The 21,250-nt window shown below is 47.3% G+C and overlaps 1 protein-coding gene across 1 annotated transcript in view; it reads right to left on the reverse strand.

Moving 5' to 3' along the window:
• The window catches only part of LOC143764495 (uncharacterized), a 48,828-nt gene that overhangs the window by 6,627 nt on the left and 20,951 nt on the right, over positions 1–21,250 (reverse strand). Inside the window, exons 4-8 of the mRNA XM_077250106.1 lie at positions 19,415–19,560; positions 18,102–18,278; positions 3,073–3,192; positions 2,353–2,439; positions 1,132–1,279 (exon numbers count right to left, since the gene is read on the reverse strand). Coding sequence (XP_077106221.1) covers positions 1,132–1,279; positions 2,353–2,439; positions 3,073–3,192; positions 18,102–18,278; positions 19,415–19,560 — 678 coding nt within the window. The remainder of the gene's footprint in view (positions 1–1,131; positions 1,280–2,352; positions 2,440–3,072; positions 3,193–18,101; positions 18,279–19,414; positions 19,561–21,250) is intronic.

Here is a 21,250-nt window from a genome sequence, read left to right on the forward strand (position 1 = left end):
TGCCTCCGCCGTGTTTTACAGATGATGTGCTATGCTTTGGATCATGAGCTGTACCACGCCTTTGCCATACTTTTCTCTTTCCATCATTCTGGTAGAGGTTGATCTTGGTTTCATCTGTCCAAAGAATGTTCTTCCAGAACGGTGCTGGCTTTTTTAGATGTTTTTTAGCAAAGTCCAGTCTAGCCTTTTTATTCTTGATGCTTATGAGTTGCTTGCACCGTGCAGTGAACCCTCTGTATTTACTTTCATGCAGTCTTCTCTTTATGGTAGATTTGGATATTGATATGCCGACCTCCTGGAGAGTGTTGTTCACTTGGTTGGCTGTTGTGAATGGATTTCTCCTCACCATGGAGATTATTCTGCGATCATCCACCACTGTTGTCTTCCGTGGACGCCCAGGTCTTTTTGCATTGATGAGTTCACCAGTGCTTTCTTTCTTTCTCAGGATGTACCAAACTGTAGATTTTGCCACTCATAATATTGTAGCAATTTCTCGGATGGGTTTTTTCTGTTTTCGCAGCTTAAGGATGGCTTGTTTCACCTGCATGGAGAGCTCCTTTGACCGCATGTTTACTTCACAGCAAAACCTTCCAAATGCAAGCACCACACCTCAAATCAACTCCAGGCCTTTTATCTGCTTAATTGAGAATGACATAACAAAGGGATTACCCACACCTGTCCATGAAATAGCCTTGGAGTCAATTGTCCAATTACTTTTGGTCCCTTTAAAAAACAGGGTGGCACATGTTAAGGAGCTGAAACTCCTAAACCCTTCATCCAATTTTAATGTGGATACCCTCAAATGAAAGCTGAAAGTCTGAACTTCAACTGCATCTGAATTGTTTTGTTTAAAATTCATTGTGGTAATGTCTATAACCAAAATAAGAAAAATGTTGTCTCTGTCCAAATATATATGGACCTAACTGTGTGTGTATATATATATATATATATATATATATATATATATATATATATACACATACATACACACACACACACACACACACACACAGGACTGTTCCACACGGTTTGCATAATTTTTATTTTTTTTTACCATTTTCCATACTCTAAAAAGAACCGCTTTCAGGGTCACAGTCCTGCCCAACACCTAGAACACTGCACGTTACTTACTTCTCTCTCTGAGTCCTTGGCCGAAACTCTGATACACTCGGTACAGAGACCAAAACAGCACGGACTTAATAACCACCGAGATGACGGAGCCCAGCACAGCCGCAGCTTCCAGCGTGTAGGAGTTGTCGATGCCCCATTCCATCGCCACCTGATAGCAAAGCACAAGTGATGTGAACAGCCTGTACTCTGACATGACGGACACGGACAGGTACAGCTCCTAGCTCTAATAAACACTTCCATGCTGGAATTCATGGAAGACAAAACAAGAGATAACAAGTTCACTTATTAAAAGGGCCAGTGCTGCCGGTACAATACCGTTCTGCCATTTCTTGTTAACACTATAAAGGACCTGAAAGGAAGGTCCACCTTTGAGCAACAGTTTTCTTTTTTTAAATAATCTAAATACATTAATATTTTGTACATATTAATTTACAAACAAGCTTTTTTTCTGATAAGGCGTTCCATACTCCTCAGCCACCCCTAGAGGGAGCCTAAGAGCTAAACTCAACAGTATGCAGTTAGCTCCCTCTAGTGGTAGCTGCAGGTGCACAGGATTTTATCCTTAGACACGATTATACAAAGAATTTGGAGCTCTGCCAGGGAAAAACAAAGCACTGACTACTATAAAGACATACGGTAAGTGGAGATAACCAGCAAAAAAAAAAAAAAATCAGGGAGATTTGAAATTATATAAAAAAAATATAGTGCTCAAAACGCATTGGAGAAACTTAGTACCGGTTTAACAGCAAAACAATATTTTCTGAGGGTCTATATATTTCTTATCATAGGATTTTTTTTTACTTTTTATTTTTTAAAATATGGCTTTAATTTTGCCCCCAAAAAAGTGTCAGTCCCATTCTTGATCCTTTATGTGACTATCCCACCTATAAAAATAAAGTAACCTTGCCAATACGTCCACATTTGCACAAATCCCAAAATGTCTTTCCTAACGTGCAGCACTTTTATTTTTTTTCGGGGTGGGTGTGGGGCTGGAGTTGGGGACTGGCACGACATAACATATGCATTTCTCCGCAAGGATAACATCATGCCAGGCCGGCCAAACCAAACAACAGCCACGGATGCCATTAGGTAGGAGGCGGTCATCAGGGCTCCCGTCCAGAGGCCACAAATTACTGACATGGGGGACAGACCGGGTCCCGTGAATCGATACGCTCCAACTCTAACGGCAACCAACAAAACAGCACCAACACATGAAGGTACCTTGTATAGAAGATACACCAAATACGCCACCTCTGGAAGGTTCTGTAGCACAAATATCCACACGAGAGGCTTTAATTCCTTTAAAATCTGTATTGAAATAAATTTGGATGCATTTATTGGGGAGTCACAGCTTTATCAGACTTCTCATTGGTAAATCTACCTATTCTGCTAGTAATACATAACCCTTTCGACATGTCAGAAATGCCAGTCTTGTGCTCGTTTCCTTTCTATTTATTGGGATTGACTTCTTAGGCTATGTGCACACGTAAGAAAAGGTGTGCAGAATTTTCTGCACAAAATCTGCATCTCCTGGCAGAATCCACAGCTGCGTTTTTTATGCGTTTTTAGTGCAGATTTTATTTCTATAATGGAGGGGTGCAGAAACGCTGCAGAACTGCACAAAAGTAGTGACATGCACTTCTTTGAAATCTGCAGCGTTTCTGCGCAGATTTTTCTGCACCATGTGCACAGCTTTTTTTTTTTCCGCATTGATTTACATTGTACTATAAATCACAGTGCAGATCTGCAGCGTTTCTGCTGCAGATCTGCACCAATTCTGCACTAAATCTGCTGCAGATCTGCACCAATTCTGCACTAAATCTGCATCGTGTGCACATACCCTTATTATTCAGAAAAAATACAAATGTTGTGTAATTTTTTTGTACTGACCATACCGGATGGCTCTGTACATACACTGCTGGTGGTAATAGGAATACTCACGGCCAGGATACCAATAGTGACTTTAAGAAAGGCCCAGACCAGACCAATAACCAGTATGATGGTGTGCAGGGTGGAGATTGCATACAGGCCCGAAAACAACACCAGGACGGTAAGACAAAGCTGCAAAGAGAAAAAAAAACAATACAAGAAAGCAGAAATGTAACAAAGGCCGGCTACAGATAAGCGACATTTGCGCTCAGAGTATGAAACGTGACATGTAGAGCCCACGCATAGGCCATATTACGAGGCACCTGGCTTGTGTCAGGAGACCTGGTGGGTGAGCAGAGCCTGAAACCGGCCATATAAGCCCATCGCATATAATAATAAAACAAGAGGGGCTCCAACATCAGGGATGGTTTTCATCAGCGCAGCATCCAAGCTGCTGTTCCCCAATGTTCATACGCTCATTAAGCTGCAGTGATTGGGGGTCCATATCGCTCCTAGAGGACACGGTGACATGATTTATTCCTGCCGTAAGGTCAGCACATAGGGCTGACACAGTCATCAAGTGACCTGGGATTTCCTGAGACTCCTGCGCCAGAATTCGTCAGAGATTGGGCACTTCAGGGTGGGTCACGCAACCCCCCCCCCCCCAGGAGGTGTGGGGAACAGAACTAAAGCATCCCAGGAAATCATGGCAACAGTGGGCAGATTGGTCTTTAAAAAAAAAAAAAAAAAAATCTAAGAAAACCACAACACCAAAAGCTTATTTGTTGCCCAATCGCAGATTTTATTTTTAAAGCATAGAATACAAAATTAAAGCACCAATTGGTTGCTATGGGCGACAAAGACTGTTTTTCTGTTTAGAATTTTCAGAAATTCTTATCGTTTAGGGCAGATTTAAAAACAAAACTTTTTTTTGTTGCCCATAGCAACCAATCACAGCTCAGTTTTCTTTATTCAAGAGCAGAAATGACATGAAGCTAAAACACAGTTTTAGTTTCTTAAAGTTTTCATACATCTTCCCAAATGTTTTATAAGGGCGACTCCCAGGACACGACCATTTTCTGGACTGACCCCACGTTGGGTTTTGATACTGGGGGAAAAAGTTGAACGGAAACCATGCAAAAATAAATGTTTGCCCTTGCAACTTTAAAGTGGATCTGTCACAATACAAGCCGCAAACGTAATGAAATAGATCTCAGAGACCGGATGAGACTGGTATGCTTACTTTGAAAATGCATGTTAGGGCCTCCTTCTCACTTGCGAGAAATACGTCGAGTCTCGCAGGTTAAAACCCTGCTCTGGCGCCAGCACTCCAGAGCGGAGCGTGCAGCAGCACAGCAATACATGGAGCTGCACGCTCCGCTCTGGAGTGCCGCCACCAGAGCAGGGTTTTAACCTGCGAAACTCGCGACGTATTTCTCGCAAGTGAGAAGGAGCCCTTAGAATGGCTGTATGACCCCGACATTAAAATGAGGTACAGCTCAAGTGGGCTCATGAGTCCAAGGGTATTTAGTCTCTGCTCAGCCACTGACTGGGGGCTGCAGCATGTACTGAGCAGCGTGAAATCTCAGCAGCAGCAGGGAGGAGGGACACTGAGGATCTGTATATCAAGCTAGGTGGGTGGAGACCGAGTTAAACCTAAGAATTATATTAGTCATCCTGACAGAGCTCTTGGACCTGTTGAAGCTGGTGTACTATTTTACAAAGTATGCTGTTTGTAATGTGAAATCCGGTTGCAGATCTGCTCTAAGATGACCACAAGCCAATGATAACCAAGTTTTGCTCAAGAAAAAGGTCTGTCTCCAAAACGTCTTCTGTTATAGCTCTGAAAAGACAGCTGACCTCACTACAATACAATATTATTCAATTACGACTTCTAAAAATACATCTAAAAATCACAACTAAAATAAATCGGTGTCATTTAAGGCACATGTACAAATTAACGGGACGGAGAGTTAAGGTACCGTCATACTAAGCGACGCTGCAGCGATACAGACAACGATGCCGATCGCTGCAGCGTCGCTGCTTGGTCGCTGGAGAGCTGTCACACAGACCGCTCTCCAGCGACCAACGATGCCGAGGTCCCTGGGTAACCAGGGTAAACATCGGGTTGCTAAGCGCAGGGCCGCGCTTAGTAACCCGATGTTTACCCTGGTTACCAGTGTAAAATGTAAAAAAACAAACAGCACATACTCACCTTCGCGTCCCCCAGCGTCCGCTTCCCTGCACTGACTGCCGGCCCTAACAGCAGAGCGGTGACGTCACCGCTGTGCTGTGCTTTCACTTTACGGCCGGCGCTCAGTCAGTGCAGGAAGCGGACGGCGGGGGACGCAAAGGTGAGTATGTACTGTTTGTTTTTTTACATTTTACACTGGTAACCAGGGTAAACATCGGGTTACTAAGCACGGCCCTGCGCTTAGTAACCCGATATTTACCCTGGTTACCATTGTAAAACATCGCTGGTATCGTTGCTTTTACTGTCAAACACAACGATACACGGCGATCTGACGACCAAATAAAGTTCTGAACTTTAATCAACGACCAGCGATATCACAGCAGGATCCTGATCGCTGCTGCGTGTCAAACACAACGATATCGCTATCCAGGATGCTGCAACGTCACGGATCGCTAGCGATATCGTTTAGTGTGACGGTACCTTTACAGAAAAAAAAGCTGCAATGCAAACAATGGGACATACTGACGTATCAGATTCACAATATTTACTGGAAGGTGTGAAAAGCAGCAGAAATGCAGTTCGCCGAGGCCGCAGCAAAACATCACAACGAAGGATGAATAATTGATAAGATAGCAAAGCACGTTGTCCCAGGAAGCATTGCAGGAAGCACTGGTCCATTTTCAGCTATTTTTTTCCATTTTAGCTGAACTGACCTGACTACTGCACAGAGCTGAAGCTCCGTAATTGTATTAGCCCAACTTCCTTGGCCTTAAATGTAAGGACCTCCGCCATTTTATGGTACCCCAGAGGTCCCAAAATCAACATCCTCGGCCATAAATTCCAGCGCACTTCTGAAGTTCGATGGAGGTCGGTAAAACGTTGAGTTTCCTTATTGGTAAGGTAATATAATGGATCATCAACAATGGCTATGTGGAAACTGATAATGTAACCACACAAAGCAGAAAATGGTTCAATTACCAAGAAAGAATGGAAATAGTGACTACATTTATAGGAGTGACAAACAAACAAACACAAGAAAAACATTTTCTTTTGTCCACCTTTAGGGTCAATTTTATTTACTTTTTCTTAAATGAATGAATTTTGGGCTAAAAATTATTTTTGCAGTAGGGTTTCATTAAAAATGTTTGCACAATTTGCTTTATCTAGCCTCTGTGTTTCACTGGCTGCAGAATGGGTTAATTAATAGTCCATCAATGAGCTGATGGAAATTATTTTTAACCCGAAATACACATTTAAGATTAACAAAAAAAAAAAAAAATCCCTTAAGCTCCCGAAGACAGATTCACACGCCTGACATGCACGGTCCAAGTACGGACTGCCGATACATCCTATTGCCCAAGGTGGTGGTTCCATCCTACCAACTGTGTCCATAGGAGGTGAACCAGAGACCACCTTCACTTGCTTGATACATAAATCAAGCTTCAAAAGAAATACAAGTGTCCATTTTTGTAATCCACAAGATTTAATTGTTCCTCCTGCTCAACTAATTGCTCTATTATATCATATTACTGGTTCTGTGCTTCATTGGCAAATGCAAATTAAAGGGAAATATGGTTAATTCTTAGAAAATGTGAAACTACGCTGCCCTGTGGTAATCCAGCACATTTTGTAACACCTTTTAGGTGCTTGCTGACACATTGTGGCTTGGGGAATGTGCACAAACACATAACACACCCAAGAATTGTCTGGAGCGCACAGATATTATTATTCATATAAATGCAGAAAAAGCTGAACTTTTAGCCGGGAGCCACGATCACCTGTCAAGCTGCTACAGGAGGTGAGGGAGTGAATCTGTGTTGTGTGGGCTCTGTACTCATTTTGTTTTGTAGCTTTACTCGCCCTTCTCGGTTCTTCATTACTCGCCCTTGAAATTAATAACTTGGGGTTTTTAAGAAAGTGGTGCAAAGATATAAAAGCAATGAATAATCCTAGAGATACAGCTGGAAGAAAAGTTCACAAGCTCAAGGTTAAAAGTTAAACCATCCAGTTTGATTGCAGCTGTCGCAGAGGCTTCAGATTGCACAGTAAACAGGATAATACACTCTGAAGGTCTCCATGCCTGAACACCAAGACGTCCCCTCTACTAACCCAAAAGCACAAGCAAAGTAGACTCTAATATACTGAAAACTATAGAAATAGCCCACAGGTGTTTGGGGATTTTACTCTGAAGTGATAAAACAAAACTGGAACTTGCCTAAAATGCAGCATGCTGGAGGCTCAGTTTCGCCTACAGTGAAGCATGGTGGTGACTCGGTGATGCCTACAGTGAAAAATGGTGGTGGCTTGGTGATACCTACAGTGAAAAATGGCGGTGGTTGAACGATACCTAAAGTAAAACATAGCTGTGGCTCAGTGATGCCTACAGTGACACATGTTGGTGACTCAGTAATGCATGACAGTGGTTTGGTGATGCCCACAGTGAAGAATGGTGATAGTGCAGCAATGATCTGGGGCTACTTTGCTTCCTCTAGCTCTGGAAACCTTCAGACTATGGAGAGCAAGATAGATTCAATCAGGTATTAAGAAATCCTAGGAGAAAAGAACATGACTTCTGTGAGGAGGCTGAAGCTTGGGCATCTTTGGATCTTCCACCAGGACAATGAGCCCAAGCATATCTCACATTGCGCCAAGCCTTAGCTTCAGAAGAAGTCCTGGAAGATTGTGGAGTGTATGTCACATTTGCCATTGCCTATGCTGAATGAGCCAAGATTCCTCAGGAAAGTCGTCAAAAGCTGGCATCTGGCTAGGGTTGGGGACCGGGTAATACCACTCACAGATATGACATGTCTGCAGATTTATGGCAGCTTACAGGTGAATGTGATAATTTTTGGCAGTGTATAGGTGTATATGGGTCCTGACTCTGCTCAACCAGCAACTTTTCAACATGTCTAATTTTTTTTTTAAAGCACAAAAGTATATTTTTGTTAAAAAGTGTAAGCGTTTTTACACTTTTTGTTAGTCAACCTAGAAACTTAGGTATAATGCACTGTAATACTTCAATATTGCAGTGTATTCTACATTTAGCTCTGCTTCAAAAGAATAAAAAGATTGCAAATACAGATGCCTTCATGAGACCCTGGAACCTACTCTCTGTTTAACCACTTAGATGCTGCAGTTCTTGAAAGCGGTATCTAAGGGGGTTAGGCAGCAGAACCCTGTGCGGTAGTCAGTGGGTAATGGCTGTATAACACAGCTGGCCTCTGCCATGCATGGAAAGGGCATAGTTCCTGGGTGCTTTCCAAACACTGTAAATGCAAGTCTCATGTTGGAAAGGGGTTAAATATACAATGAGACAGTGAATTACCAAAGACCTATTGTCACACTCCACTTGAACAGACTAAACCGCCATTATGTGTGTGACAGAGAGCTCAGCATTGTTCGTAAGTAGTGTTGAGCATTCAGATACTGCAAATATCGGGTATCGGCCGATATTCGCTGTATCGGAATTCCGATACCGAGTTCCGATATTTTTGTGATATCGGAAATCGGAATCGGAAGTTCCTATAAGTTCCCAGGCGTGTGCGGTGCGTATGGTTCCCAGGGTCTGGAGGAGACTCTCCTTCAGGCGCTGGGATCCATATTCATGTAAAAAATAAAGAATAAAAAATATGGATATACTCACCCCTCCGACAGACCCTGGACCTCAGCGGTGCAACCGGCAGCCTCCGTTCCTAAGAATGCAGTGAGTGTAGGACCTGCTATGACGTCGCGGCTTGTGATTGGTCGCATGAGCGGTCACGCGACCAATCACAAGCCGCGACGTCATCGAAGGTCCTTCACTCTGCATTCTTAGGAATGGAGGCAGACGCTTGCAGCGGTGACAGCCAGGGCTCGTCCGAGGGTGAGTATATCCATATTTTTTATTTTTATTCTTTATTTTTCACATGAATATGGATCCCAGGGCCTGAAGGAGAGTTTCCTCTCCTTCAGACCCTGGGAACCATCCAGGATCACTTCCAATATTTGTGTCCCATTGACTTGTATTGGTATCGGCGATATCCGATATTTTTTGGATATCGGCCGATCCAATCCGATACCGATACTTTCAAATATCGGAAGGTATCGCTCAACACTATTCGTAAGATAATAAGAATCAGGGTAATCGCTGCACGATAAGTACAGTACAGACCAAAAGTTTGGACACACCTTCTCATTTAAAGATTTTTCTGTATTTTCATGACTATGAAAATTGTACATTCACACTGAAGGCATCAAAACTATGAATTAACACATGTAGAATTATATACTTAACAAAAAAGTGTGAAACAACTGAAATTATGTCTTATATTCTAGGTTCTTTAAAGTAGCCACCTTTTGCTTTGATGACTGCTTTGCACACTCTTGGCATTCTCTCGATGAGCTTCAAGAGGTAGTAACCGGGAATGGTCTTCCAACAATCTTGAAAAAGTTCCCAAAGATGCTTAGCACTTGTTGGCCCTTTTGCCTTCACTCTGCGGTCCAGCTCACCCAAAACCATCTCGATTGGGTTCAGGTCTGGTGACTGTGGAGGCCAAGTCATCTGGCGTAGCACCCCATCACTCTCCTTCTTGGTCAAATAGCCCTTGCACAGCCTGGAGGTGTGTTTGGGGTCATTGTCCTGTTCAGAAAAATAAATGATGATCCAACTAAACGCAAACCGGATGGAATAGCATGTCGCTGCAAGATGCTGTGGTAGCCATGCTGGTTCAGTATGCCTTTAATTTTGAATAAATCCCCAATAGTGTCACCAGCAAAGAACCCCCACACAATCACACCTCCTCCATGCTTCACGGTGGGAACCAGGCATGTAGAGTCCATCCGTTCACCTTTTCTGCGTCGCACAAAGACACGGTGGTTGGAACCAAAGATCTAAAATTTGGACTCATCAGACCAAAGCACAGATTTCCAATGGTCTAATGTTCATTCCTTGTGTTCTTTAGCCCAAACAAGTCTCTTCTGCTTGTTGCCTGTCATTAGCAGTGGTTTCCTAGCAGCTATTTTACCATGAAGGCCTGCTGCACAAAGTCTCCAACAGTTGTAGAGATGTGTCTGCTGCTAGAACTCTGTGTGGCATTGACCTGGTCTCTAATCTGAGTTGCTGTTAACCTGCGATTTCTGAGGCTGGTGACTCGGATAAACTTATCCTCAGAAGCAGAGGTGACTCTTGGTCTTCCTTACCTGGGGCGGTCTTCATGTGAGCCAGTTTCTTTGTAGCCCTTGATGGTTTTTGCCACTGCACTTGGGGACACTTTCAAAGTTTGCCCAATTTTTCGGACTGACTGACCTTCATTTCTTAAAGTAATGATGGCCACTCGTTTTTCTTTACTTAGAATTTGTATTATGGCAAGAAAAAAGCAGCTAACAGTCTACTCAGTAGGACTATCAGCTGTGTATCCACCAGACTTCTGCACAACACAACTGATGGTCCCAACCCCATTTATAAGGCAAGAAATCCCACTTATTAAACCTGACAGGGCACACCTGTGAAATGAAAACCATTCCTGGTGACTACCTCTTGAAGCTCATCAAGAGAATGCCAAGAGTGTGCAAAGCAGTCATCAAAGCAAAAGGTGGCTTCTTTGAAGAACCTAGAATATAAGACATAATTTCAGTTGTTTCACACTTTTTTGTTAAGTATATAATTCCACATGTGTTAATTCATAATTTGATGCCTTCAGTGTGAATGTACAATTTTCATAGTCATGAAAATGCAGAAAAATCTTTAAATGAGAAGGTGTCCAAACTTTTGGTCTGTACTTTACATTATGTGAAAGTTCATCTGTTACTAAAATCTGGTTTGGAAAGTGTCTGTGTTAGCAAGACATAAATCCTCAAACGATCTCCCCTGAGCACAAAACGTCATTGTCAGCGCATGTATGAGGAGTCTTATATCTTTCTAAACTCAAGACAAGAGCAGCGCGAATGAGGTTAAAGGGAACCTGTCACCCCCAAAATCGATGGTGAGGTAAGCTCACCGTCATCAGGGGCTTATCTACAGCATTCTGTAATGCTGTAGATAAGCCCCCGATGTTACCTGAAAGAGGAGAAAAAGAGGTTATAATATACTCACCTGGGCGGTCCCCGCTGTGGTCCGTGGTCAAATGGGCGTCTCAGGTCTGCTCCGGTGCCTCCCATCTTCATTCCATGACGTCCTCTTCTGGTCTCCGTGCCACGGCTTCGGCACAGGCGTACTTTGTCTGCCCTGGTGAGGGCAGAGCAAAGTACTGAAGTGCACAGGCGCCGGGCCTCTCTGACCTTACTGGCGCCTGCACACTGCAGTACTTTGCTCTGCCCTCAACAGGGCAGACAAAGTACGCCTGCGCCGAAGCAGCGGCGCGGAGACCAGAAGAGGACGTCATGGAATGAAGATGGGAGGCACCGGAGCAGACCTGAGACACCCATCGGAGCGGGACCGCCCCTGGGTGAGTATAATCTAACCTCTTTTTCTCCTCTTTCAGGTAACATCGGCGGCTTATCTACAGCATTACAGAATGCTGTAGATAAGCCCCTGATGCCGGTGAGCTTACCTCACCATCGATTTTGGGGGGTGACAGGTTCGCTTTAAAAATAGGGATTTTTGTGTGTACTCACCGTAAAATCCTTTTCTCCGAGCCACTCATTGGGGGACACAGGACCATGGGTTATGCTGCTGTCACTAGGAGGCTGACACTAAGCTGAGACAAAAAAAGGTTAGCTCCTCCCCTGCAGTATACACCCTCGTACTGGCTTCCAGACACCCAGTTCAGTGCAAAAGCAGTAGGATAGAAACAATATAACCAGTAACATTAGAATATAACATGTCAAACAAACAGTCAAGAACAAAAAACAAGATCACGAGCCGAAAAAGGCTACCAGGGTGGGTGCTGTGTCCCCCAATGAGTGGCTCGGAGAAAAGGATTTTACGGTGAGTACACACAAAAATCCCTATTTCTCCTTCGCCTCATTGGGGGACACAGGACCATGGGACGTCCCAAAGCAGTCCCTGGGAGGGAAACAATACAACCAAAAACCTCCATGTACCAACTGACTACAGGTGTGCAACGGCCGCCTGCAGGATACGCCTGCCAAGGGCCGCGTCCGCAGAGGAGTGGATGTGGACATTGTAATGCTTTGTGAAGGTATGCAGGCTAGACCACGTTGCGGCCTTGCAAACCTGCTCCGCTGTTGCCTGGTGCCGGATGGCCCAGGAAGCACCCATCGACCGAGTGGAATGAGCTCTAATCCCCGCCGGGATAGGACTGCCTCTGACTCGATAGGATTCCTGGATAGCAGATCGAATCCATCTGGCTATCGTGGATTTAGACGCAGCCAAACCCCTTCTGTGACCCTCCGGGAGCTCGAAAAGGGCGTCCGATTTTCTGAAGTGAGCCGTTCTGGAGATGTACCTCCTGAGGGCCCTAACCACGTCCAGAGTATGGAGAGCCTTCTCGACTCTATGTTTGGGCTGTGGGCAAAAGGAGGGAAGAATGATGTCCTCATTGAGGTGGAAAGAAGAGACCACCTTTGGAAGAAACGCCGGAGAAGGACGAAGGACTACCTTGTCCTGATGAAAGGCAAGGAAAGGAGCCCGGCAGGATAAAGCGGCGAGCTCTGAAACCCTTCTGATGGACGTCACCGCAACCAGGAAGGCAACCTTCCAGGAGAGGACCGAGAGCGGAACGTCTTGCAGGGGTTCGAACGGAGGTTCCTGAAGGACCCCTAGGACCAAGTTGAGATCCCAGGTCTCCAGCGGCATCCTGTAGGGAGGAACCACATGGGAGACTCCCTGGATGAAAGTCTTGACCTGAAGGTTGGTGGCGATCCTACGCTGGAAAAGCACGGATAACGCTGAGATCTGACCCTTGAGGGAACTCAGGGCCAAACCGGAGTCCAGACCAGCCTGAAGGAAATTCAAGATGCAAGGGATGGAGAAAACGAGAGAAGGGAGACCCCGGAGCCTGCACCATGAGAAGAAGGATTTCCAGACGCGGTGGTAGATGGAGGCGGAAGACGCCTTGCGAGCACTTAACATGGTGGGGATGACCTGCTGAGAGAAACCGGCATGAGTTAGAACCCAGGTTTCAACAGCCACGCCGTTAAACGTAGGGCCCCTGAGCTCTGATGGTAAATCGGTCCTTGGCGAAGCAGGTCTGGGCGGTCTGGCAACCGCAAGGGAACGTCGGCTACGAGCTGAACGAGCTCCGCGTACCAAGCGCGACGAGGCCAGTCTGGGGCGACCAGAATGACTGGAACTCCCTCCAACTTGATCTTTCGGATCACCTTCGGCAGTAAGGGAAGGGGAGGGAACACGTATGGGAGCTGAAAATGATGCCACGGAGAAATCAGCGCGTCCACTCCTATGGCCTGGGGATCCCGAGATCGAGCAATGAAGTTGTGGACCTTGGCGTTCAATCTGGACGCCATCAGATCCACGTCCGGGGTCCCCCAGCGAAGACAGATCTGGTGAAAAACCTCTGGGTGGAGTTCCCACTCCCCCGAGGCAAGGCCCTGGCGGCTCAGGAAGTCCGCCGCCCAATTCTCGACTCCCGGAATGTACACCGCGGAGATGATGGAATGGTTGGTTTCGGCCCAACGAAGGATGAGGGAGACTTCCTGCATCGCGGCCCTGCTGCGGGTACCCCCCTGGTGGTTGATGTAAGCCACCGCCGTGACGTTGTCGGATTGGACTCGTACAGGGTGACCCGCGAGCAGGGGGTGAAAGCGACTCAGAGCAAGTCTGATAGCACGAATCTCCAGGATGTTGATGGGAAGTTTGGATTCCCGAACTGTCCAGAGGCCCTGGGCAGAGTGGTGGAGGAACACCGCCCCCCAGCCAAGAAGACTGGCGTCGGTAGTCACCACTAACCAGCGGATCGGGAGGAAGGACTTCCCCCGGAGGAGAGATGGGCCCAGGGTCCACCATACGAGAGATTGTCTGACCCGCGGGGACAGGGGACAAGGGCGGTCGAGAGAAGAGATGCTCCTGTCCCAGTTGTCTAGCAAAGCCTGTTGCAAGGGACGGAGATGGAGTTGAGCAAAAGGAACTGCATCGATTGCTGCAACCATCTTTCCCAGGATCCTCATGGCGAACCGAATGGTTCGCGGGCGAGGATGACAGAGCGTTTGGGCCCCTTGCTGAAGTGCTTGGGCCTTGGACCGAGGAAGCAAGACCAGCCCCCTCGAAGTGTCCAGGATCATTCCCAGAAAGGAGATCCGACGGGCAGGAACGGGAGAGGACTTGTCCCAGTTGATCAACCAACCTAGGCGCGAAAGAGAATCCAGGGTAATGTGGACGCTTGACTCGCAGGCCTGAAAAGACGGGCCCTTTATGAGGAGATCGTCTAAGTAAGGTAACACGACGACTCCTCGAGAATGAAGGATGGCCATGACAGCCGCCATGACCTTGGTAAATACCCTGGGCGCCGTGGCGAGACCGAAGGGTAAGGCCGTGAACTGGAAGTGATCCTCCAGAATGGCAAAGCGGAGGAACCTCTGATGAGACGGGAAAATCGGGATGTGAAGATAGGCATCCTTGATGTCTATCGAGGCCAGAAATTCCCCTCTTTCCATCGAAGAGATGACCGATCTGAGCGATTCCATCCTGAAGTGCCGGACTCTTACGCACTTGTTCAGGAGCTTCAGATCCAGAATGGGCCGCACTTTTCCGTCTTTCTTTGGCACGACGAAGAGGTTTGAGTAGAAACCTTTGAACCTCTCGTGTTCCGGGACCGGGACAATGACCCCGCTCTGGCGGAGGATGTGAATGGCGCAAAGAAGGGCGCGAGTCTGAGTTGCCGAACTGGGAAGACGAGAGGGGAAAAACCGAGTTGGAGGAGGAGAGGAGAACGCTATCTTGTAGCCGGACGATACCAGATCCCTGACCCATTCGTCGTGCACGACGGAGAGCCAGGCTTGCTGAAAAAAGAGAAGGCGTCCGCCTATTCTGATGGTATCGACTGGCACCGTTCCCGAGTCATTGAGACGGGAATCTGGGAGGTCTGGAACCTCGGGTTCTGGGCTGCCTTGGTTTCCCGCGCCAGGAAGGATTCGGCCTGAAGGAGGGACGAGAGTCTCTGTCATTGCGAGAGGAACGGTCTGATCTGGAAAGCCCGGAGGGATTGGACCAGGCTGGGCTGGTACGAAAAGGCCGAAAACGAAAGAAAGGCTGGCGCTGGAAAGCCGCCTTGGGCCTCTGTTGGGGAAGGAACTTGCTCTTTCCCCCTGTGGCGTCGGAAATAAGCTGGTCAAGCTTTTCGCCGAAAAGACGCCCGCTTTGAAAAGGGAGGGAGATGAGAGATTTCTTAGAGGAGGAGTCTGCGCGCCACTCCCTGAGCCAAAGAGCCCTTCTGATAGCAATGGCGTTGGAAGCCGCCGATGCTGCGCAATTCGCCGCGTCGAGGGAAGCGAACATCACGTAATCGCTAGCCATGGCTAACTGCTTGGCTAGGTCTGCCATCTCAGACGGGAGGTCCTGTTCATTAATGGATTTCGCTAGAGCATCCGCCCAGGAAACCATAGCCTTGGTCACCCAAGCCGCGGCGAAGGAGGGGGCCAGGGAACAGCCAGAGGCTTCATACACTGAACGAGCTAGAGAGTCTAGCTGGCGTTCAGTGGGACTCTTAATTGAAGCGCCCTCCGGAACTGAGAGAAGCGTTTTAGAAGCTAGGCGTGAGACCGGCGGATCTACTAAAGGGGGATCCGTCCAGTCCTTCACGAGATCCGCTGAAAAGGGATACTTGGATGCCAGGTCCTTCTTACCCGTGAAACGCTTATCTGGATGCTCCCTGTGACGCCTGACTATATCCAGAAAAGCTGGATGAGAGGCAAAAGATTTGTGGGAACGTTTGGATCTGGTAAAAGAGACCGCGTGTTCCGGAGCGGAATTAGCGTCATCATCCACCTTAAGAGTGTGATTGACAGCTACAATGAGGGAGTCAACCGTAGCTCTGAACTCCGGAGCCTCCGGGTCCAATGATACCTCGGACTCATGTTCAGAGTCGTGAACGCTGTGAGCCCCCAAAGAGGGTGAGCGAGAGGTGGAGCTGGCAGAGTCTGAGCGGCGAGGAGAGCGCTCAGGAGAGGTAGTGCGGATCCGTTTTCTGGATGACCGAGTCTCTCTAAGTGGAGAGCGGCCCCTGCTGGCCGACGATTCCCCTGCTATGAAGGGATCTCTTAACGCCTGAAGCGGATTACCCTGAACCCCGGGAGGATTTTGAATGGATTTGATGGCGTTGGCTAAAAAATCCACGGACTGTGAGAGTGAAGCGACCCACGGGGGGGGACTAGGTACGCCAGAGTCGGTGGCGGTGGAGGGCTCCTGGGCACCTGGGGCATCGCAGGCAGAGCAGAGGGGAGAACTTTGAGGCTTAGGAAGTGGGGCCTGGCAGGTGGTACATGCAGAAAAAAAGGTTGTATGTACTTTAGGTAGTTTTTTAGACCTTGACTGCGACATGATTCTAATGCAGAAAGAGGCCACAGGGACTATAAACTGGACTGGGAAGCAGAGGGAGACGCTGCAGGGGAGAAGCTGACGATGTCTCCTTACCCCGGTCCTGTGTCCCGCTGTCCTGGGAAGCTGAGAAGCCTGAGAGGAGACTGGCTGCACGTGGGCGCAGTGACACTGAGGTGCTTCCGAGCAGGAGCTGCGGCATGTGGAGTGAAGATGGCCGCCGAGATCAGGAAGGAGATCTCGACGGCTGTGAGAAGCGCCAGGAACCAGGGGCGGCGCCGCCGATGACGCGCAGGAGTGGGCGGAGCCTATCGGCAGCGACCAGCGGCTAGGCCGAAGCCGGGGGCTAAATTTGCGGCCTGGGCCCGGCGCGCGGCCGCAAAGTGCCGACGTTACAGCGCTACAGCCCCTAATGTGCCCTGCTTAAGAAGGAGCCCTCCGGACCGCCGGCGACCCCCCCCCATCCCCCACGAGACACTTACCCGAGGAGGTGAGAGGAGCCTAAGGATGGCTGGGACGGTGCAGGGGATGGGAAGCCTCCATCCACCAGCCCCAGAGGGGAGTGGAGAGGAACCGTCCACCACCTGAGTCACACAGAGCATTGGTGATGCAGTGTGGTCTGCACGGACGCCACGGGAATAGGGGGCCACTGTACAGCCGAGGGTAAAACCTGGTGGACAGGGCAAATGTCCGGCAATAAAAAGGCCTGGCTGCAGAGGAGGATACTGGAGGTAAAACACCAGTGCTCCTCTGTACAACATGGGGAGATCGGCGTCCCTTTTAGGGAAAAAACCGTCGCCCAAAAATGGTCAGCTCAGGCAGTGGCTCCCACGTCGCAGGAGAGGATACGGAGAGGTGAAACTCCCGTGCTCGCCTGTTGTTGGTTCGGGGGAGATCGGACCACTAAAGAATCCGTCGCCCCCTTCGTCCGGAATGGATTAAAAAGAAAAAATCCGTGAAAATAAAAATCAGTGTGCCTCCTACGGACACTAAGCTTGAACTGGGTGTCTGGAAGCCAGTACGAGGGTGTATACTGCAGGGGAGGAGCTAACCTTTTTTTGTCTCAGCTTAGTGTCAGCCTCCTAGTGACAGCAGCATAACCCATGGTCCTGTGTCCCCCAATGAGGCGAAGGAGAAATGAAGTTTTTGCTTGTATTTTCTACCCATTGCTCCTCAGTATTCAGAGGTTTTTTTTTCTCAAATCCATAATACAAAACCAGAGATATGAGCCTTTTTATTTAGGGGTACGTTTTCTGGTCTTTAACCAGGAGGAGTGGCTTACAGGTTCTTTGGGGGCGTGTATTTAGGTTGCTCTGCATAATTACCTGATGAGCCACGCCCTTTTGTAAAGACCATAAAAATTAGCATGAGATAAAAAACACATATCACTAATTTTAAAAGGCCTATGTCTAAACGGAAACACCATTATACCTGCCAATGGAATAAAAGTAATTATTACAATGATGATAAGTTTAGTACCTGTGTCTGCAGATCAAAGGTAAGCAATGAAAAGCAAAGGCTCAACATGTTATACTGCAACTGGAGACTCTCTAGAGCGCCTCCCACCCGGAACGCCATCATATTCTGCCCCAGCACGAGACTCAGAGCACAGACCACATGGAAGAGACCCACAAGCAGGATTACTATGAATCGAGGCTGTGGACAAAAAAAAAAAAATAAATATATAAAATACATGATCTATAACCGAGGTAAACAGAGAATGGAAATTAAAAAAAATACAAAACAGGTTTTGCATATCATATAAGTTTTACGCCATAATAATCGGAAATCAAGCACATTTACTGTATATTAACAATAAAAATCTTTTATTGGGGTACACAACTATACAATAAAAATTAAAATCAAGAAGCAATGAAAGCAAGGGGAGGCCAATGAGAGACACAAAATAATGAAGATAAGAAGACAAGGGGTAGCCACTGAATATCAAAATACTACCAATGACAGGAATGTATATGCGCATATGTATATCCACAAAGTTGATTATAATGTAATTCTGAAAGATAGAACTATAGAAATGTCGTGCAACGTAATACACAAAATTAAAATCAATAGTAAAGAGATAAATATGCATTATAGTCAGATGTACCCAAGAATAAAAAAATTAAATAAAAATACGTCACCACATCGGCCTCCACCGCACACCCAGGTGCTCGTTTCAAACCTATTACAGCTTAGGTTTCGCGTATTTGTTGTCCGACCACCAATATGTAGCATAAAGGGTCAGTCCTGTATACACTCATCTAACGAAATAATGGACTGGGGACATGTTTAATGAGTTTTCTGATCAGAAAAAAAAAAAATGTGCGACTGGTTTACAACCTATTGTAAGATGTAGATGTTAATAATTTAGTATCAGTAGCTGAAATGCTCTAGGCAGTCTCATATTCTGTCACATGTAAATGCAACAGCTGTTCATCTCTGGCTTGTGCATCTCCCCTTTAGTAGTAAGACATCACATGCCTCTTATTTATTATCTTAGCTGCATTTTGGCTTCCTCCCCCCATTTGTCAGGAGGTACTATTGTGTTTCTCATGCTAAGCAGCAGTTTGTACAAACTTCCAAAAGGTGGACACAAGTTTTATTTTGTACACAAAGTTGATAAAAAAAAATGTCTGATAACTTAAGACCAAATGCTTAGATGATTTAGGGATTAAACACAGGACATGATAAGATCAGAACATTCTCTTCTGGGTGGGGCTGTTCTTATAAAGCAGCATTTTATGGCCAATGAACTGCACACAACTGTTGGGAGTAGAGGAGAAAAGACTCACCTGTATGTCAGGTTTTGTATCTTTAGAGACAACACTGAAGTTGACAATTGAGCGAATCATTTCCAGTAAAATGGAGACGACGAAGGCGATGAGTTCTTGACGGTTCTCCTGCAGGATGCCCCGAGTCACGTAATAGATGCAGAACGCTGATGCAAAGATTAAGAATTGTAAATGACCGATCTCCGTAGAATTGTACCAATAGTAATACCTGCACATGATGCCAAATGTAAGGACATTGAAGGCGTTGTCTCACGTTCAGACTTTCAGAAGCTTTACTGAAGATTGACATTGGGCCAAATGCATGGCTGAGATGCTGCCCCCGAGTCCGCACGCCCTCCCATGCTACCTCCCGACCTGCGCGCCCTCCCATGCTACCCTGATCTGCGCGCCCTCCCATGCTACCCTGATCTGCGCGCCCTCCCATGCTACCCTGATCTGCGCGCCCTCCCATGCTACCCTGATCTGCGCGCCCTCCCATGCTACCCTGATCTGCGCGCCCTCCCATGCTACCCTGATCTGCGCGCCCTCCCATGCTACCCTGATCTGCGCGCCCTCCCATGCTGCCCTGATCTGCGCGCCCTCCCATGCTGCCCTGATCTGCGCGCCCTCCCATGCTACCCTGATCTGCACGCCCTCCCATGCTACCCTGATCTGCGCGCCCTCCCATGCTACCCTGATCTGCACACCCTCCCATGCTACCCTGATCTGCGCGCCCTCCCATGCTGCCCTGATCTGCGCGCCCTCCCATGCTGCCCTGATCTGCGCGCCCTCCCATGCTACCCTGATCTGCACGCCCTCCCATGCTACCCTGATCTGCACGCCCTCCCATGCTGCCCCCTACCTACATGCTCTCCCATGCTGCAAGCAAGGCTGCCTTTCCTGTGCAACAACAGAGGCACTGAAGCTGGCTAGTTCCAATTTGCACTAGCCCACTCCTTGGCTAGACACCTGGCCACCTCTGTCTGATGTGGCTGTTAACGTTGACATCGAGTGGTACACTATACAATTAAATCTCCTTCCATTAGTAATTGAGGATTTGTAGCAAGAGGTAAATTGGCAAAGTTGCTTCTTTGTACAAACACTTTGTAAATTTTACCCATTAGAGGAGACAACCCGTTTAAGCAACACATAACGGGGACATATCTCTGCTAATAACAGGCGACTGACAGCATTACATCTAAGAATGATCATGCGCAGCTTCTAGGGCAATATTTGAATGGAGTCTATGTGTTTTCCCAATAATTGGTGGATTTTCTCCAGAGTTTCACACTCCATACACAAACAGATTGGTTTCCTATAATATTGATGTAGGGAAATTAGGTTGTGAGGCCCAATGGAAAATTGTGTCAAATAGTGGAAATATCTGTAAAGCAACGCAGGACATGTTGGTGCTATAGTAGCTAGTCTTCCTAAGGGTACTGTCACACAGTGGCACTTTGATCGCTACGACGGTACGATCCGTGACGTTCCAGCGATATCCATACGATATCGCTGTGTCTGACACGCAGCAGCGATCAGGGACCCTGCTGAGAATCGTACGTCGTAGCAGATCGTTTGGAACTTTCTTTCGTCGCTGGATCTCCCGCTGTCATCGCTGGATCGTTGTGACAGCGATCCAGCGATGCGTTCGCTTGTAACCAGGGTAAACATCGGGTTACTAAGCGCAGGGCCGCGCTTAGTAACCCGATGTTTACCGTGGTTACCAGCGTAAAAGTAAAAAAAACAAACAGTACATACTCACATTCCGGTGTCTGTCCCCCGGCGTTCTGCTTCTCTGCACTGTGAGCGCCGGCCGGCCGGCCGGAAAGCGAGCACAGCGGTGACGTCACCGCTGTG

The sequence above is a fragment of the Ranitomeya variabilis genome, chromosome 4 (genome assembly GCF_051348905.1).
Source record: "Ranitomeya variabilis isolate aRanVar5 chromosome 4, aRanVar5.hap1, whole genome shotgun sequence".
NCBI classification, from domain to species: domain Eukaryota; kingdom Metazoa; phylum Chordata; class Amphibia; order Anura; family Dendrobatidae; genus Ranitomeya; species Ranitomeya variabilis.